This window comes from Calonectris borealis, chromosome 18 (assembly GCF_964195595.1).
Source record: "Calonectris borealis chromosome 18, bCalBor7.hap1.2, whole genome shotgun sequence".
Classification (NCBI taxonomy): domain Eukaryota; kingdom Metazoa; phylum Chordata; class Aves; order Procellariiformes; family Procellariidae; genus Calonectris; species Calonectris borealis.
The window spans coordinates 7,018,261-7,037,658 of record NC_134329.1 but is presented as its reverse complement, the minus strand read 5'-3'; the positions used below and the strand labels follow the sequence as shown (position 1 = coordinate 7,037,658).

At 45.4% G+C, this 19,398-nt stretch overlaps 2 protein-coding genes across 2 annotated transcripts; one reads left to right on the top strand and one right to left on the bottom strand.

Annotated features, from left to right (window-relative positions):
- Positions 1-1,207: 1,207 nt before the first annotated feature.
- On the bottom strand, positions 1,208-15,694 carry FOXN4 (forkhead box N4). The gene is made up of 9 exons (XM_075167554.1): positions 15,612-15,694; positions 5,728-5,891; positions 4,764-4,879; positions 4,553-4,666; positions 4,273-4,400; positions 3,789-3,885; positions 3,494-3,701; positions 2,097-2,480; positions 1,208-1,496 (listed from the first exon to the last, which is right to left on the bottom strand). Exons 1-9 carry the CDS (start codon positions 15,692-15,694, stop codon positions 1,246-1,248), a joined length of 1,545 nt encoding a protein of 514 aa, XP_075023655.1. The 3' UTR covers positions 1,208-1,245.
- On the top strand, positions 15,605-19,398 carry LOC142090132 (uncharacterized). The gene is made up of 3 exons (XM_075167553.1): positions 15,605-17,348; positions 18,475-18,617; positions 19,314-19,398. The coding sequence occupies exons 1-3, from the start codon at positions 15,924-15,926 to the stop codon at positions 19,384-19,386; spliced, it is 1,641 nt and encodes a 546-aa protein (XP_075023654.1). The 5' UTR covers positions 15,605-15,923; the 3' UTR covers positions 19,387-19,398.

The following is a 19,398-nucleotide window of genomic DNA, read 5'->3' as shown; positions in this document are numbered from 1 at the left end:
GTATAAGTAAACTAAATGCTAAATTCCAACATACGGTTTGCTTTTTCTATTTTCAGATGTTTCATTACATTTTTTGCAATGTATGTTACCAAGTATAAAGCAGGGTTTGAAAATTTAAAAACTACATTAGAATCAATTTTACTTGGTTAATTAGGAAAGACAGACTATTATGAATTGGTACGGTACAGTTACAATATTTGGTCTCTGAATTTTTTTTAAAAACCATGAGTTTCACAGTATCAAAAGTGCTTATTTAAAAGAAATGTAGAGTCACAACAGTGATTAAAATTGTTGCATTTTTGATCATGAATAATTTAGTGGATGTAAAACAGGTTACTGCAGCATTTTAAAAAATTGAACAGTGCTCAGTTTACATAATTTCTTTTCTCTTCATAACAATAAATATAAATAAATTTACAAATAGTAATACTGCCTAGCACAAGAATAGACAGAAGCACAATACACAAGACTATAAACAAATCTAATCTTTTTTTAAAAAAAATCCTAAAAATAGGCATAATTCCTAAAATCTTCTAGCCAGCAATCAGTTTAATAATTCAGTAGTACCACTTCCTTCACGGGGTAAGGACTTTGTTTTTAAACCTAGTTATAACAGTTGTCTGCTATGGGTTTGACTTTTCATTTTTAGTATTTTTGCTCCTTTTTTTCTGCCTCATAACAATAAATTAATAACAGTTACATCAGGAAAGTGTTAGTGGTGCAAGTGTCTCCAGAAACTGTGTGGGGTCTTTGTTCATCGGCAATAGTTATTTGGCAATTTAAGAAAAAAGATATACGTGGTACGTGATCAACCATTTTGGACTCCAACTTGGTGCTGACCAGCCCGTTGGCTTCTGTTTGCTTCTGTGTAGGTGGTGACCAAACAGCATCCACATATGAGTCCAAATCACAGTGTCGGCTAAATGTATTTACCTTAACTGGACTATTTTTTAGCTCAGTTACATTCTCGTGAAAGTTCCTGCTGACTGATCCCTTCCAGGCCCTTCTTGAGAGCTCACCAGTCCTGCAACACAAGTGTCCGTGCCCCTTCCTCAGTCTTGCCGCGGGCAAAAGTGGTTCTACTGTAACGGTTTGATTTATTTTGGCATCGCATGCTCTGTCCCAGTAAATAGCCAACACGTTCCAAGCGTCTGCAGGAGGAGCTCTTTTATTGCTTTTGGGTCGGATTTTAACGGTTGGGAGAAACTGGCCCCTGAGTCAGAGGTCCATGGAACGGTGCAAAACTCAGAGCAGAGCGATGGGTTTGTTGCCTTGGGGGTTCATGTACTGAGCTGCCGCTACGTTGTCCAGTGTCGTGTAGGTGGTGTAAAGGCCGGTGACCTGCAGGTCTGAGAAGGAGTGATCGCTGCCACTGGAGACAGGGGTGAGGCCAGGGGTGCCCAGGTCACAGTCTGAGAGGTGGAGCGGGGAGTTGCTGAAGGCACCCAGGGTATCAAGGCTGAAGCTGTCGTCTTTCATTTCCTCCCATATGTTACCTTTAAAAGATTAAATTCTGGTCACAGCAGTACAACCGACCCCCCCGGGCACTGTGTGTAGGGGTCAGTCCATAACTAAAGGGCTTTACCCGCTGCTTAGGACTGGTGCTGCTTGCGGATGGTACCATTTGTAGCACAAAGGCAGCAAGAGTGTTTGTTCCCCCCAAATCCCCCTGGTTCCAGCAGGAGCCCAGACCTTTCCGGGCAGCATCTATCTACCATGTGCTAACCAGAAACCCAGGGGCCATGCTAGGCACTGCCACGAGCCAGGGAAGTTCTCCTTTTACAGAAGGGGGAAACCAAGGCACGAGTAGAGCTATGGTCTCCCATGGGCAGAGAGATGTGCGTCCCAGATCCAGCTCGTTGGACATCCCTGCCTACATCTACTTCAGCCGTGAAGGCAGTTTGCTGTCCCATCCAGCAGAAACGCTCTGAGGAAGGCCAGAGGAGTCACGCTGCAGAGGCCAGCACCCAGCACAAGTTTTTAGCTCAGTTACGTCCCAGCCCAGAGCACCCTGCTGAGGACCCTGGTTATGTACTCAGTGACTGCATAACCACATAAATCGTGCCCTTCCCCACCCCAGCTTCCTTTTCCCATACCTTGCAATGCAAAATCCATAATGCTTGGGTCAAGAGCATCCACCTCCGTGTTCATGTCTGCTGTCACGTTCAGGAAGTCTGGAGGCGCGCGTCCCATGGGATGGTGGGGAAGAGGGCTGTGGCTCATGTCAGGCAGAGTGTGGAGGGGAGGCGTTTGTGCAGGCGCTGGTGAGTCTGGGGCGATGCGAGCCTGGGTCTGGATCTGGTGATGCAGGGGGATGGACTGCAGCGAGAGCGTCATGATGGGCTGAGGCTGCAGCTGGGAGATGGAGATTCGGCCTTGGGCTGCTGCCATGTGGTTCAGGGTGGAGACCTCAGGCTCTGCCTGTTTGCTGGGCCGCCTGCAGTTCTCAGGTCTGTCAGTGATCAGCTTGTCTAGCTCCTCTGCACAAGTGACGCCCATTCCCAAGGAAGAAAAGAGACAGTTTAACTCCATTTGTTCAAGCAGGGCCTGGCCACAGCATTTCACAAGTGAGCACAGCCACACGCTTTTGCCATAAAACTGAACAGGCAGTGACTGTGACCGTACAAGATGCAGCACAGAAGGCAGCTTTGACTGTGCAGAGAGCAAAGAAATGCCATCTACTTCCCTACCCTTAGCCCTTTCCTGGTTACCCCCAGCCGGGCTAGAGAGACGATCACATGAGACTCAGAGCAGCCAAGCCACCACCGATGGCAGCTGGCCCACAGCGCAGAACTAAGCATCCTCAGTGGTCTCCTGCTCATAGGGATACTCTGAATTCTGCTTGTATCTCTAATAAGATTTATACAAGAGACTCCTGAGAGTTTCAACGGCATTTTTGTTTTTAAGCAAAGGAGAACGTAATTTATCATTTACTGTATGTTACAGATTTTGCAGCAAAAACCTCCAGTTGATTTTGCCAATATTGAGCTCCTGAAAACTTCAAAAACATGTGTCTTTATAAATAAGAATGAGAAAGTCTTAGTAAAGGGAGAGCTTTGCAGAGGAGCAGGCAAAAAACTGCATTAAAATGTGACGCTATAAATACCATCACTGGAGGCAGCATAATTCCTCAGAAGGCCTTGGATGTGCTAGCTAGGTTAGCACGGGGGAAAAAGACAATCCATTTTGAAGCTGGGGACCGATTTGCACTGAGGGCCTCCAAAAATAGCTGTCAGTTCGGTTACCTCCTCCAGCTGTAGTGCATCGCCCTACAGCTGTATGACAATACAACGTCAGGGCAGCAGCAATGACTTCATCCAGTGCAGAACATGAGGTATTTCAGCTGAGCAGCTCAGAGGAGGAGGCCGTTGCAAGGCATGAGAGCTCCGCACTAACCAGCTCTGTTCCACATAACTTAAGATTCATGCTTTCCTGGCCAAATAGCCATTTTCCCCCCGTCATACACATAGCAAAAGCATAATATAATTCCTACCTGGGTTAGCCATGCTCCTGTGAATAGCAGCTAAGTCCTTCCGCTTCCACTTCTGCATCTCCTCTTCCATCTTGTCGATCTTGGCAGGATTGAGAGCCCACAGGCACCCTTTACGAGAGGTGCCACTCATCTTGTTCTCCACTTTCTCAAAACACTTATTCAGAGACAGGTTGTGGCGCACAGAGTTCTTCCAGCCATCAGGGGCTGTCTGAAAGATGCAGAGGGATGCTAGTGAAATAAGCCATGAACGAAGTATTTGTGATGTTCTACTTCCACCCTTCAGGTGTACGCATACCTTGAAGTAGGGAAAGTGCTCCTTCATGAAGCTGTAGATCTCGCTCACTGGGAGACTGCCTGTTTTGCTGTTCTTCAGCGCCATTGCAATCAAACAACTACAGGACAGAGAAATACAGGAAATAACAGATTGCGTATACTTAGCCATCATGCCTTCTTCTGGTCTAGCAACCTCAGGCCCATCTCTTAAGACACAAGCAGCTGGCTGCTGATGGGATTAGCGTTCTCAAGCGCTCAGAAGTCACCCTGTGATCCTGCAGATTTTACTCCTCTGTGCTACTCTACCTTTATGCTGATGTCCAGGGTCTAGTTTGTTTGTTCATTCCTGCTACCCCTCGGAGGCAGCTTCCACAGAACTCCTGGGCGGATGACAGGATTTTTGTTCCCTTTCAAAGGAATCGCACACTCTCGAGCTCCCACACCTACAGCGTTACAGTCATCCCAATGCAGACTGTAGGCAATACGCTATTCTGCTCTCTACTTACCTGTATGAATAGATCGGCTTGGGGTAATGCTTTGAATGCAGTTCTTGGGCAGAGTGAGGAGCCAGGCGTGGCTGAGAATAGTGTGGCTGAGTCCCATAGGATGTGTTGTAGATTGCTGCTGGGTTACACTGTATGCAGAAGGAAAAGAAGGAACATGTCGGATGCAAAATGTCCACGGGTATGTATGTTTAGGGTTATTTTATTGTTTTTCTTTTGAAGGAGTTCTAGATATGATCTTGGCAGGTACTTCAAGACACAGATGACAAGGAAATAACAGTACCTGTTGTGTGTTTTGTGCTAGGGCAAACACTTGCTGTGAATGAGGAGGAGGAAAGAGTTGTTGCTGTGTTTGTAAACTAGGAGATGGCTGCCCACCCACAGCATACTGGCTCATCTGCTGAGATAAAGACAACAGACATGTCAGTCTTGAAATTACCAACATCTTTTCCTAAGAAGTGTTGCAATAATAAGCCATCGAGGCCTGCTCTTACACTTGCTCCGTGTGTTGAAATAGAATTCAGTCCCAGGATTCCCTGTGGCAGGCTGGCCTGGACATGAAGCATTGCTCCAGGTGCTCCTGTGGAGTGCATATTGCTTGCTACAGGACCTATTTTGGAGAAAGCAAAGGCAGTGAACGTTCGCATGAAAGTACTCTTCAGAAAAGAGCGCTGACATTTATGTTTAATAGACACAGTTGAACACAGCTAAGCTCTGGAGTGGATAATCACATCTCTCTGTGGCTTTCCATCCCAAAAGAACCCAGAGCATTTCACAAATTGCAAAGATGACATCAGCTGCTTCTAAAACTTGTTATGCAGGGAATGAAAGATGACAGCTGTTTAACAGTCCACAGTGGTGTTACAGACACAGTATCTTACAAAAGAAAAAAAAACATATTCAGCACTATCTGTACTCCAGAAGGATTTCTGCTCTAAAGCAAGCAAGATGATACGCTGAGCTGTCTCAGCAGAATGCCTTAGGGAACAAGTGTGTTTACCTAAAGGATGTTCACAAAGGAAAGGCAGGCGTTCAATGAACATATGCTGTAAGTCTGTATGAAGCAAACAGGTATGGGGTAAATAGGGTCCTCTTAATTTTTTCAATGTTGAAACAAACAAGAAAGACTAATTACCTAATTTCAAAGCTGTTGAAAACCTCTGAAATGCAAGTCTTAAATACCTTGGCCCAAGTTCACGCAACAAGGCACCAGCAATTACACTGAGCAGAAAAGCCAATCGGATCCCAAGATCTCTGCGTGACTGATAGGGCTCTCTGCCTCTTGAAATGAAGGAATGTATCAGCAACAGCCTTATCAGAAGACAACAGGCTCCAGGTTGCATGTGATGCACTTAAAAGGAATCTACTAATAGGAGAGCTAGCCTGTGTGAGGGAAAAGAAAGGAGGCAGTAGGCTGTGTTGTTTAAAGAGCAGTTATTTAACATCCTAACAGTTTACCTGTCTGTTGTAGCACTGCATTCTGGGCACCAAGGCTAAAATCCATTCTTCCACTGGCCATCTGTTGTAACCGAGGAACATCAACAGATGTCAGCCACGACAAGGACTGTAAGTCACTGGGGAGGTCATCTTCACTCAGCTGGGAGGGGTCAGAAGCTAAGAGTCTGCAAAATAGCATGAAAGGTTAGTGGAGATGCTGCTACACTGTCCCTGGTAAGAGGGGAGATGACTGGGATGCCAAAGCTCACGTAGGTCAGCAGGGAAAACATGTCAGACTGGAATTCCGTTTGCAGAATTCAGATGCGACCTTTGGTTTCACAGCTGGCTGGTTACTGCTGCCCTTCACTTAATCACGTATTCCTTCGTACAATTTGACACCTATTAGTTAAGAAAACTTCTTGTGCAGTATTTGTAGGGGAAGAAGGCATAAGAACCTGGAAGAGAAGCTGCCTAGAAACAAAACCAGAGCTGATTCATTTTCACATTCGTCAGAACTTCGCACTTGTTTGGCCTTGATGTAGAAAAAACCTGGCAGTTTTGCATTAACCTTGAAATCCAGTGACCAGCCAGCCTTGGAAGAAGTTTCTGTGCCTAGCTCCTCAAGGACCTGTGCGTGCTGCTGGCTTGAACACCTGGAGAGGGCTTTTCCCAGCCACTGCATCCCGTCGGTGGGGACGGATCAGCCGAGCGTTGCTGCATAAACAAAACTTTACAGAATGAACCGGTGATCTCTTCCATTCAGATAAATGAAGTTATTGATACATAACAAGGAACAAGGAAGCATATGAAACAACTTTTTAGGCAGTTTTTGACATACTAAATGATCAGAATGAAAAGCTAGTGACTGAATGCACAATAACAACCAGCCAGCCTTCAGCTGACAAAACCGAGGCATAACGATGACAGGGTGCTTTTGGTTTAAAGCTCCGTTTTTGATACATTCTGCATGCTCCATCCCACCTGTTATATTTTGCTTCTGATAGACTGCGTGGTACAAAACTAAAATCTTGAAATATATTTACAGTAGTCAAAAATTCCTGTGTGGTCAAAACTCCAATTAAAGTCAATAAAAGAACTATTGCAAATGAAGGGCTAAACTACTTTTACTTATGTTAAACAGTATTACAGAAGTCATGGGTATCTTGAGGAGTAAAGCAGTAATTAGAACAGGTCAGGAAGATACCCAGGGTAAATCCAAAGGGATTCAGGTCCAGGAAAACATCTTTCTCTTTCAGAAGAACATAGTTTAGTTGGATGTAGTCGATTTTGCTTTCAAAACAAAGGCTTTAAAGAGCTCTCTCCTAGATATGTTAAAGCCAGCTGCATGGTACTAATGCATGTTTGTTGCCAAATGACGATGCAGAAGCCTTAAATAAATCTGGTCTCTTGCTGAAGCATCTTTTATGTTTTACACGATTCTAAATCAGCTTAAAAGAACAAGGCAGAACTCCAGTGCCTGGCTGCCCAGGAGCTTTCAGCTCCTCTATTCATGATTTCCAGAAACACATATCAAAGTTCCCTAAACTATTATCTGGGAGATCTTTAAAGCAGAATGTAATTTATTTGTTTGTAAAAAGATTTTGAAAAGAAGAAAAGGCAAAAAAAACCCAACACCTGACCAGGAGCCAAAAGCTCAAATCCTGGCCAAAAACCGTCTTCAAATCTCTCTCCCTGCCTACCCTGTTTTCTTTCTCCTACTGTAGTTATAGTGCAATAATTAGCATTGCCATGGTTACCGCTGTTCAGTTATTTTGTGAGGCCTGGGACTTAAATACATAAAAAGGCTATCAGGTGACGGCTCTCCCGGCCCCGAGATTGGCTGGATTGGAAGTAAACAAGAGCATTAAATGATTTGAAAACTGGGCAGGCTCATGTCGTTTGCAACAGTTGGGCCCATTCATGGGAAGCCGATAACCCATTGTGCCGCCAACGACTGCTGCCCGGTGGCACGTGGCCTCGATTGTTTTTGAGATTCTTGCTTAATTGTTTTTCCCCCCCCCTCCTCCTTTTTACAAACTTCACATTAATCTGGCTGAATGACAGCCGACACACAACACACATCCACATGCCATCTGGCACCCCGGTCCCTGCCAGTCCTCCCAGACAAGTCAGCTCCTTCAACAAATGACGGGGTCAGATGGGCGGCGAGGGTCAGCACCCACTGCACACGCCTCCTGTCAGGCAATGAATCCGCCACATGCCCCCGCCGCTCCTCCGCACGGGACGAGCATCTCCGCACCAGAGGACCGCGGGAGTCACGGTGCTGCTCGGCAGCCTTCCCGGCTTTAGCTTTTCGGGAAACAAAGGCCTGTGCTTCACACTCACCCTAGGTGCACTCATCCTGGTGCTCTTTCTAGACGTGGGAATGACTGGCGATACCCTGGGCACCGTTGGATGCCACCAGAAGCTTGAACTACAACTCTCCTACTTGCCAGTTAGCGTCGCGCAGCGTGCCCCTCTGAGCATCCTCGCGACGCAGACCCACGCGGCTCTCTCCCTCTCGCACTAACACTGTGCATCCAAATGGGGGCAAGGAAGGTGACTGAACTTTTAAGTTGATATAGCAGTCATTAAGCTCCATTTTAAACTGATATGAAGATGCAATAATACTAGACAAAGTGTGTGAGTCAGCTCTTTTTCCAACACAAAGATGTTTTCTTCCCTTCCCCATTCTAGAATGGCACGGCTGTTTGAATTTAAGTTTACAGTTCTTTTAAAATCACCTCTGGCTGTTCGCTTACACCTTTTTTTTAATGGATTTGTTAGTTGTCAGAATAACCATTTTCATTAATAATGGGGAAAAAAGTATATTTAATCAGAATAAAATATTTCACATGTAAGGATTATTCTTCACGTTGTCTTCAAAACCAATGTTGAAATTTCACATATCTTAAAGAAGGTGAAAACGCTTGAAGTATGCCCATCGCTGTCTGACTGAGGTGTTTTAAATGCCCAGATATATTCTGCAGCATAAAACCAGCTTATCTCACAGTACACAGACTCAATGTGTGTCCTGCTTTCAGTGAAAAAATGCTAATCTAACTGCCTCTGGAAAGAGAGCTATGCACAGTAATACCTAACATTTTAATCTCACAGGGTTCAATCTTTCTGACCTGAAAAATTGCCTGTGCCAAGCCAACTACAAATATATAAGTACATACTGTAATATCATGTATACTTTGATTCTGTTCCCCTCCACCACCCTTTCCGTCTCACGTTTGAGGGTAAACTTCAGGAGTCAGAGATCCTGTCTTTAGATGGGTGTTCACAGTCCCTGGCACAATGGGGCACTGTAGTAAAAGCAGCCATTTCCTTTCAATGCATGTAAATGAGATAAATAGTGATACGCTATAATTAATGCACACTACTGAAAATGTCCCCAGCTGCACATTCCCCAGGGCTGTCTGGTATGTACGCTGAACTACTAAACCCCTATGAAGAAAAGGTTACAGTCACACCAAATGTGTTGCAGACATGATATTATTTTTAAAGGTGTGGTGAAATTATGCAACTCCATTTTTACCCCTCTCCTTTCAAATCTCTGCAGGAAAACACCCTTCTGTTTCTATGTGTTTCTATCCTAGAAAGGCACCTGCATTAGTAAGAATCCACAAGATGCTGAGGATTTAAGCCCCAGTTCTCCTCGATGTATCAGAGGATGCTGGCCTCCTGTGAAAAGTGCCCTGAGAGCTATGACAGAGAAATGCTCAGTGGTAGCATTAGTCTTTGCTATCTGCTCTATCATGCGCTGCCCAAAATATTTATCTAATAGGGCGATAGATCTTGGCCACCAGCCAGCCTGCACAAAGTTTACTTTTCCGGAATCAGGAAAAATACCCCTTGGAATGAAACCCCTTTCCAGATCTCCCGATACTGAGCTCCAGACCTTCCTGCCTGCAGACACGGAGAAATTGGACTCCTGCATTGGTTGCACACCTGACCAAGCTCACTAGAGCCTGTCAGCAGTGCAAAATCTTCAGTTAGATGTACCTAAAGAGAACTCTATTTTTTTCCCCCCATCAAGTACATCCTGCTGGCACAACAGCTAGCTAGATGGAATGAAATTCATTCCTGGCATAACCTTGCGGGAATCTGCAACTAACATCAGAGTTGAATTTGAATGTATATTCATAGATCTAACCTTACCATCTTTCCTCACATTGAGCTGTTCTAATGAGCTGGATCTAAGGTGGTTCATCACCGCAGAAACTGCTGTCAAGGTGAACTATCCACTTCTACATTTGCAAACGCCAGAGTATGGAGAACTTGTCATGGAGACTATAGGGACCGTCTCTTCAACAGCATCATAGAATAGTCTGCCAAACAAGTTTGTTAAGACTAAAGGAAAGCTCAGCAACGACAAGCATACCTTAAGATATTTTATCTCCAGACAGTTTAACCAATAACTGGGTGTTTCAGTTTATGATACGGTGTGCAGAGTTACATATTTCTATGCATATTGCACCATTCACACTTCAGAGGACTCTGTCTGCTTGTTTGCTCTGGAGTCTGTCCCTAAAAAATATAAAGCACTAAAACTGGTTGATGTTGTAGGGCAAATCTAATGCTACAGGTTCTCTCAAAGGGATTAGTGCATGGTGGCAACTCATCATTGTCTCCGTTCTAAATAAAGTCAGACCAAAACATTGCTGTTGCATTTGGCATATTCAACTTCAACCACAGTTTTAAGATGTCTCTCACTCAACAGACAATTTTTATTACCATTGCCAGCACTGACATCTGAGCTTTTTGCCTACGCTTAAGTAAAACAACTGTTCAACAGGTAGGAGCAATCAGGGGTGATAGATTCTTAATTAGCTGTTTGCAATGGTTTATCCAGTGGGAGTGACAATTGAACAGGAAGAGTCCTAAGAAAACCTCTTCTTGAAGTGGTGATGAGAAACTGTTTCCTTTTGTCTGGGATTACGTTATGTCCTCAAAACAAGCACAGTGATTTCTCATATGTAAAACAACACAGGGAAAATATTTATGTTTTGTGACCCTTCAGCTGTCTCCATGGTGAGAAGTATTCTCCACTTTATTGAAGGAGTCAACTTCACCGTCTCCTTTTGCTCCTCACTCCATTTGCTCTGCTCCTTCCCTCTATGCACTTCTCTTCCCATCTTCCTCCCTTGCAGGTGCTTTTCCCTGCACTAGGTTCTCTTTTCCACACTCCCAACCGCCTGCCTCTCTCCTCCCTGCACCAGCTCCTCTCCTGCTTCAGCCATCAGCTCTCACTGCTGCTTTCGGTCCGTGATTCCTCTTTGCCTCTTGAAGGCACACCACCCATCCAGTCCCAAACCACCAGCCTGCCCTTCTCCTCCCTGTCTTCAAGCTCTTTGAGTAATTTCTGGCCTTGCCGGAAATAAGAACAAAAATTAGACAGCTTTCCAGGGACAACCAGAATGTCCCTCCTCAACTACAGCTCAAGAAACTTTGGAGTCTAGGAACCAAAACCAGTGAGGAAAAAACAAATAACATGATTACCCTGTGAGGTGTTGCTGTTCTCCTTTTCTTACATCATGGTTCAGAAGAGAAGATGATTCTCCAAAAACCTTCTGCAAAGGTACTTAGTGCTAACAGAACAGGCTATAGTTGTGCTCCTGGAGACTTTTATACATTTCAGCTCTGAGTTTCACAACGCCACATTACATCATTTTGGTATGGGATGAAGGGAAACTGAATTACAAGTGACCTACATGATTTGCTTAAGCCTAAGAGGAAGTTAGCAGCAATGTCAGCCCTCAACTCCCAGCCACTCGCTCCCTGCTGTACTTTACCCACATAACCATCCCGAAGCTCAGATTTGCCAAATGCAGCTGGTATCTCTGCAATCTGTTTTGTTAAAAAAAAACCAAAAAAATCCAAACCTGTGACTAATGTCAAAATAAGCTTCTCCTTGATGTAAAAATGCGTTGAAGTACCAGGCACTACAGGAATGTTTTCTATTAAAACCAGGAGCATTGTCTATCTGGGAAGCTATTTTTTCCTTTAATATTGCTTCAGCTGCTGTTTATTAGCACTGAACTGATATATCTGCCTGGGATCTTGTGTAGTTATTTACTCCAGTGTGAAGGGAATATAAAATATATCACCCTTTGTTTTGTACTGTTGTAAGAACCCATCTCAATTGCATTACTTGCTGCTGCGGTCATGCAGCAATTCTGGTTTCCGCATGTATGAGATTTTTAAAATGGGTAAAATAGGAGCAGTATGCCATAAGCATCTGAGATCTCACAGGAATGCTGAAAACGTCCAAATTCCTTTTCTGTTTCCTTATTTTGAATGGGAGGTCAAACACCGTTTATGAGGTAAGATATGAAATCTGTTCTGGTTTCACTGGAGGCAGACGAGCCTGAGAAGCCTGCAAGATATTGCCTGGGTACAAACCAGTCCTTCCCATCTCTGCCTGTAACTGCAAGACAATTTGAGGAGCAAGGGCCACAATTTTTTATTAATACTGATTAGCACATTTCAGGGACTGCATAGGAAACAGTTGAGCTAATCCACTTAAATCAATCCACAGTGGCTTGAGTTTGACTGATTCCTAGGAGGTTTCTCACATTTTTTTGAAAGAATGAAGCAACTACTGTGATGAAATTCCTCCGACACATCGAGTCATTATCTCACTCCCTGTCAGACACACATGGTGTCAAGGGAATGGACACTGACATTTTCTTCAGGAACAATTACGGTTTCGTTAGTTATGCATTTGTAACCTTTTGTCTGCAGAAATTTCCTTCATGCAAACTCCCAGACTCCATCCATCCCCAGAGGTGACAGTCAGGAGTCCTGAGCTGTAGCTTGCTCTCCAGAAACCAAAGTGCAAAACCAGATATGAGACTACCACTTAGGAGACCTAAAATGTACCGTGTGTCATAAAGACTTTTCACCTTTTTCACCACTGTAATGCAATCACATCCGGAATGTATGGAATACAGCGGTTGTGTGTTTATGTGTTTATGGCTCTTAATACAATTTTACGATAAACTATGCTAGCATAAAGTAATTATTACAACAAAAATTTAATCAGACTATCTAATGAGCTAATGAATATAGACCAATTTTTAAGAGCCAAAGGGACAATTAAAATGGGGCGAAGGAGAATATAGTCTACTAATATGTTGAATGATTAACGATTGAGTAACAATTTTTGAACAAAAAGATATCTATTTAAAACTTCATTCCTGTTTAACATGTATAGAAAATGCATTGCAAGGCCTTCAAAATACTACATATGGCTTCTATCAACTGTAAATGCATAGTATTAAAAAAAATAGAAACATAGTCCTCACACAAAATATTGAGCTGCAAAACATGAAGTTAATTTATCTTGTTGATCTAGGGTTAGCTTTACATCTTAAGTAATGTTATTTCTTCAAATAGAATTATACATTTTAGTTATTTCTTTCAAAATATAGATGCCACAGTTACCTAGAGTGATGATTTGATTCCTTAAATTTGGATTTTCACATATTCCAAACAATCCACAGCAAGTTACTCTTTGTCTCCCTTCGAATGGCCTGTTTTTCATGTCATGATTTATTATATGATATGTAATAAACCACACATAACTGTACCTAGCTTGGGAATGGGATACTTTTATTCCCTGAAATGTAAAATGAAATCATTAGAAATATTTGCCACTACTACAATTATGAAAATATTGAAGGTTGAGGTATTTTCTTTGGGAGCGTGAGAGGCATCTGCTAGTACGAAGTATTACTTTGCATTGGTAGCTGGGCGGTGACAGCACCATAAAAACATCAGAGAAGATATGATGGCCCTTAATCATTCCTGGACAGTAGGATGTTTTATATCCCACAGCTGCATCGGTGCAAGAGATACTTGTCTAAAATCATTTTACGATGGTGCAGATAGTCTCTGGACTTTGCATAGCAGTCTAATCCTCATCACTACTCTATGATGTGCTACATCAAATTTACTACATCAAATAGATGCTTTGGATCCACAGAATTCAAAGATCTGCTAAAATCAGGGATTTTTTTTCCTCGGCCATTTAAAAAAAAGGAAAAGAAAAAAATCCTGTCATTTCAAACTGTAAGCATAAGCTGCCTGAAAACTCATCGGCATTTGCCGATTTGATCCCCTGCTTACACACCCACACACTCCCTCCCTTTTCAGTGTTTCCTCCTGCACACTCGCAGGAGAGCCTGGTCTCCTCCAAGTCCAACTGTCCCATTGAAAGATTCCAAGTGAGACAGAAGAGTATTCTCAGCACAGCCCCAGCCTCCCACTCACTAATTGGAGGCCATTCCCCATTTTGTGGAGCCTTGATGCTCCCCCATGGAGAACTCGGGACTGTGGGTTCCAGTCTTGGACTGTGGTGACAGCAGGAGAGTAAACAGAGCTGATAGAATTTGACAGGTCTATTCTTTTCTTAAAATCATTCAGTCTAAAAGATTTTCTTTTACATAATCCAAAGTGTTTTCTCATGAAGTAGGACAAATACTGCTCTGCATTTATGGTGCAGTTCAGATTTTATGCATTTTTATCAGAATTTGACACTATTAAATGAGGTCAAATAATTCATTTTAAAGCTGTATTAAAGAAATCACAAGTGGGTTAAAAACTTTAGAGAACTGGGATCTCTGAGTTCAAAATGTTTAAGAGAGAATTGAAAGTAGTTTTAAAAAGCAGCTGACTTCTGAATAAAAGAAGAAACTCTTACAATTCCTTTACTGGCAGTAAGATAAATCCTATCTTTCTCAAAAAAGAGTGTTTTTCTGCAGCTATGAGTTAAAGAATAGTTCTCTCCATAAAAAGGGTCTTTGTTAATGTGGTATGTTCTTCAGGGCACTGAAGATACAGACTTAAATATAAGTACCCAGAAGTCTCTCTCATACATACCCTTCATTAAATACTGAATAATTTCTTTACAAATATTTACATAGCCAACAAAAATGCCTAGAGCAAACAGTGCTTTAATAAACAGCAAAACAGAGTTCCACAAACCTTTTTCCACAGTGGCTTCAGAGAGTATAACAAATCACTTGTTGAGCTGCAAGAGGCTGCAGTGCAGTGTTTGCATTTTGAACAGAGAGAGGCTGATGAAGAATACCTGCGGCTGACCACTTTTACCCATTGAAATGGGTGAAAACACCCTCAGGCTGGGAGGAAGGCAATAGTCTCTTGCTCCTCATTTTAAAACGAGAAAGTATTTTTTTTTTTACTGTGAGAACTGGATCGTGTTCTGCTATTCTGTATTTCTGGGAACTTTGCACCATGTGACAAGATGTAACCTAACTTAACCCAGTGCACTGTAATTCATGCAAAACCATCCCGTGACTTCTAGCAATACTTTTAAATGATAAATCGATGCATAGTGGTGTAGGTAAATTATCAAAGGCTGTTGATAAATCCAGGTTTGTTCCCACTGATATTAGAAGATCTTTGACAGAAGTCAGTGCTTTGGAGTACTACATAAGTACTTGTTTTAATGAAAAGCTCTTCTAGAGTCTATTGCACTTGATTTAGTCTCCCCATGACTGCTTCATAACAATGCAAAATGTGATCTGAAAGGGAACTTTTAAATAATTATTATTTAACAAGAATATCCTTCTCTGGCAACACTCATACAGTAGCAAGGTCAATCCAAGGCTTTGAAAGTGTATTTATCAAACATAGTCTAGTATCAGAATACTTTAAACAGGAATGCTTCTAAATAAGTAATGCATTGTAACCAGTCACCAGCTTAGAAATCTAATTTAGAGCGGAGAAATAATGCAGTTAACTTTTTTTTTTTTTAAAAAGGAGGATTTCTATATGCTAAGGGATTTTTTTTAGGAAATAATGAGAAAACAACATCAATTAGCAGGCTGTGACAGCGCTGTGCATATTTTTGAAATCGATAAATGCCTCACCTGTACTCCTGTGAAGGGTGGTGGTTTTGCCCTGAATTCCTAATGATTCCTGACATTATGGACGGGATATCACTTTCTATCATCTCCTTGGCAAAAGACAAGAAAACAGAAAGAAGCCGTTCAGGCAGGAGTAGCTATCCAGCACTTCAGCAGCGGGCAGGAGGCAACAAAATCCCAACTGAAACCCAGGATTATAGGAAAGTAAAGCCCAATTTATATTACCTTTACCTCCAGGTGCACTGGTTTTATCTGGGCCAGACAATGAAGTAAAATATTTTACGGGGGCAAAAAAAAAAAAAAAAAAAGCTCAGAATGGGAACCTTGCCGCTGATAGAGGGAGCGTCTATCGACTGCGGGCACGGCGGGGCAGTTCGCGTGTCAGGAGGCTGTCGGTACCGGGAGCACCGGAGCCAGCCGGGGAACACACCCGGCTCGGGGCTGCTCTTAAACTGCCATAAAAGCACCCGCGTGGCATTTAGGAAAAGGAAGCTGCGGCAGCGTGCAATGGTCCGAGGGCCCCCAGGGAAGAGGGGAGCCCGGGGAAACCGAGCCCCCCTGCCCGCCGAGCTGCCCGAGCCCTTCGCGGCGGCGGCCCGGCAACGAAGGAGGATCCCCGCGGCCCGCCGCCCCGACACCCCGCACCCCGGCCTGCCCGCACCTCCCGGCCGAGCGCTGCTTGCTCCTTCCACAAACCTGGCGGGCCGGGGCCCGGCCGGAGCTCCGCGGCTGCGGCCCGGCGCGGCGGGGTCTCCCTGTGAGGAGGGGTCGGGGGGGGGGGGTGCGGCTGGAGCTGGCTCTGAGGGGGCTGGAGCCGGCAGCGGCGGCTCGGAGCCGCGGCGAGTCGGCGGCGGGGCCGGGCTCCAGCCCGTTTTTAAATTTCCCTCTCAGGAGCTGTCCAGCCTGGAGCATGCGCGGCCGGGGGCCGCCCGCAGGGTCAGGGCCGGGGCAGGGCCGGGGGAACGCGGCGTTTCCCGGCAGCCGCCGCAGCCCCCCGCGCCCCCCCAAGCCCGCCCCGCCAGCGCCCGGGGGACCTGGCCATGGGGAGGGCGAACGGGCTGGGCAGGGGAATTTAAAAAAAAAAAAAAAAAAAGAACAAAAAGAAAAGGGAAAAAAAAAAACCAACAAGTTCTTACAACTTTCCAGCGAGAGGAAGGGGGAGGGGGACCCACCCAGCGCGTTCAAACGGGGACGGGCGGTTTGAGCGGGGAGGGAATAAATGTGAGGGGGAGCGGGGAGGGGGCCGCCCTGGCACCGCCGCGGCCCCGGCGGAGAGCCGCCCGCCCGCCGGAGCTGGGAGCAGCGCCGCTCCGGGAGCTTGCGCCGGTCCCCGCTCGGCGGCCGGTGCCCGCAGACCCCGCTTGGCCGCGGCGGGAAGGGGTGGGGAGGCAGCGCCTGGGTCCGCCTCTCCCCGCCCGCCGCCGGCGCTCGCCTTCCCCGCCGCTGGGCCCGCCGTGCCCGGGCCCGGCCTCCACCCCCTGCCCCTCCGCGGGAAGGTGCCCGGGAGCGGCCGGCAGCCTTCCCTTAGGCGGGCCCGGCGGCGGGCCCGGCGGCGGGCAGTGCCCCGCGCCCGGGGAAGGGAGCCGAGGCAGCCCCCAGTGGACGCGAGGAGGCGCCGCGCCGCACGTCCCGCCGCCTCCTCAGCGGCGAGGGGCTGCAGCGCTGGGGTGTGAGGAAAGCGGCCCAGCGCTGGCTGCCGGGGGGAGAAGATGGCTTCCCGGGCGGGGAGAGGGGACCACGGTGAGGAAGCAGCGTGTCTCTGCCGCCCTGGAGAGGGGACGGCTCGCCCCATGGGCCTGCAGCCGGGGAGGCGAGAGGGGCCTTCCCCGTCGTGGGGTGGGCAGAGGCTGAGGGGAAGCGCTCCTCTCCCTGGCAGGGCGGGAAGGCGCCAGTGGGGCTCCCAGCTGCCCCGGGGGACTGAGGGTGGTGGGGCCGGGGTGCCAGGAGGGCCCTGGAGACCAGGCCGCAGGGTGGCTGGTAGGTGTAAGCACCTTTATTTACCTACGTTAATACATAAAAAATAAATAGGGAAAGGAAGAATTCATTCCGACAGGCATACTTTTACTTCCTCTTTCACCAGAGGCTTTTTAAGTGCGGTGCACGCATCAGATAGTGAAGTCTGACAGTAAAGGCGTGAGGTTAGGACAGCGTTACCTCCGCGTACCAGAGAGATGGGAGTGAAACGGCTGAACCACGGTCAAACCCCGTGTCGGCGGAGGGACAGCCCCAGGAACTATTGGCCTGGACTTGCTGGGTCTTTTCTTGAGACCAGAGTTTTCTTCCTATAAGCCCATCATCAAAACAGGGAAGGTGGCCTTTATGTAGAAGCAGTTTGAAATCAGTGATGAAACCAGGTCATTTGGACTCTGCATAAAGCATAAATGTGGAAATACTTTAAATATACTTTCAGAATGAGAACCCAGAAGATCTCATGAGAAATTTATTTCCTTGTGCCTGACAGTTTACCACATGGTGGAGAGGGAATGACGTGAAGACAGGGGACATCTTTTCTTCTGCTCTTAATGAGAATCTGTTCACTTTGATGAGCATCAAATCCCTCTCTGTTAATTCCTGTCAATAGAAATGGAGAGTAATCAATACTTCTCAGCATCAAGGCCTATACCAGGCACATCTGGAGAACCAAAAAGCAGAATAAAAGAAAAAGCCATAGTACTGCTAGAGCCTAAGGCATAGAGTTTGCACAGTTGCAAGTGTTCCCTTAATTACAGTGATATGCCACTATAAGGTCAACTTATAGTCGTTATATACTTACCTTGTATCCTAAAAAACACTTTTTTTAAAAAATGCATTCCCGTAGCTTAATATTTGCAGGAGGGGTAAAGATAAAACATGCCATTTCTTTTAGACTTCCTTGGAATCTGCTCGAGCCATTGTGTTGAACTTTTCGCTTGACTGGTTTCCTCGTAGCAATACATTCAGTGCACAGATTCGTTTCTCTCATTCAGGTGATTTGCATACCTCCTGCTTGGAAGGGCCAGATTATAACAGGTAAGGAGTACAAGGGTGGCTTATACCCGTCTTGCTCACTAGGGGAGCTTAACCTGAAATGTGAAGGGATAAAGAGCTTAGTTCTCCAAACACTTAGAAGAGTACATAGCAAGTTGCAACAAGAAAAGTTCTAGTTAAATATTACGAAGGAAATTTTCACAATGAGGGTAGTCCAACATTGCAGTGGGGCACAGAGGGACGGTAAGTCTCTGCCCTTGGAGATACTCAGAATTTGGACAGAGCTCTGAGCAAATCAATCTGCTTTGGCCCTGCTTTGAGCAGAGGTTTGGAGCAGAGACCTCCGGAGGTCCCTTCCAACCTAAATGACTCTCTGACTCCATAATGGTGGCATGTAGTACTCCTTGGGAAACCTGCACATGAATATTTGCAGGCTGGGGTTTTCATGCCTGTTAAGCAGAGCAAGTGGTGGAATCTGCCAGTTACCAGCTAATTATCCAACAGATTTAAAATTATCCCACAGATTTAAAAGCAGAGTTTCCTCAGTAAGCAGCTGGCCTTAGCAGCTGAGTGAGCAGCTCAGTGTATGATTTTGCTGTTACTTCCATATATATTTTCAAAAATTCTTTTGACTGTTTTGTGTTATATCATGTAAGCATGAAGTTTGAATGCAGGTAAACTGCAAGTTGATGATTGGATTTGGAGAGAGTGACTGTAGCCAATTTTTCCTTGTTTTAGGTGTTTTTTCACCCTGTTAATGTTACACTGGAGATATTATGCTGTCCAAGAGAATAGCATGAAAACAGCGTGAAAAGGAATATCG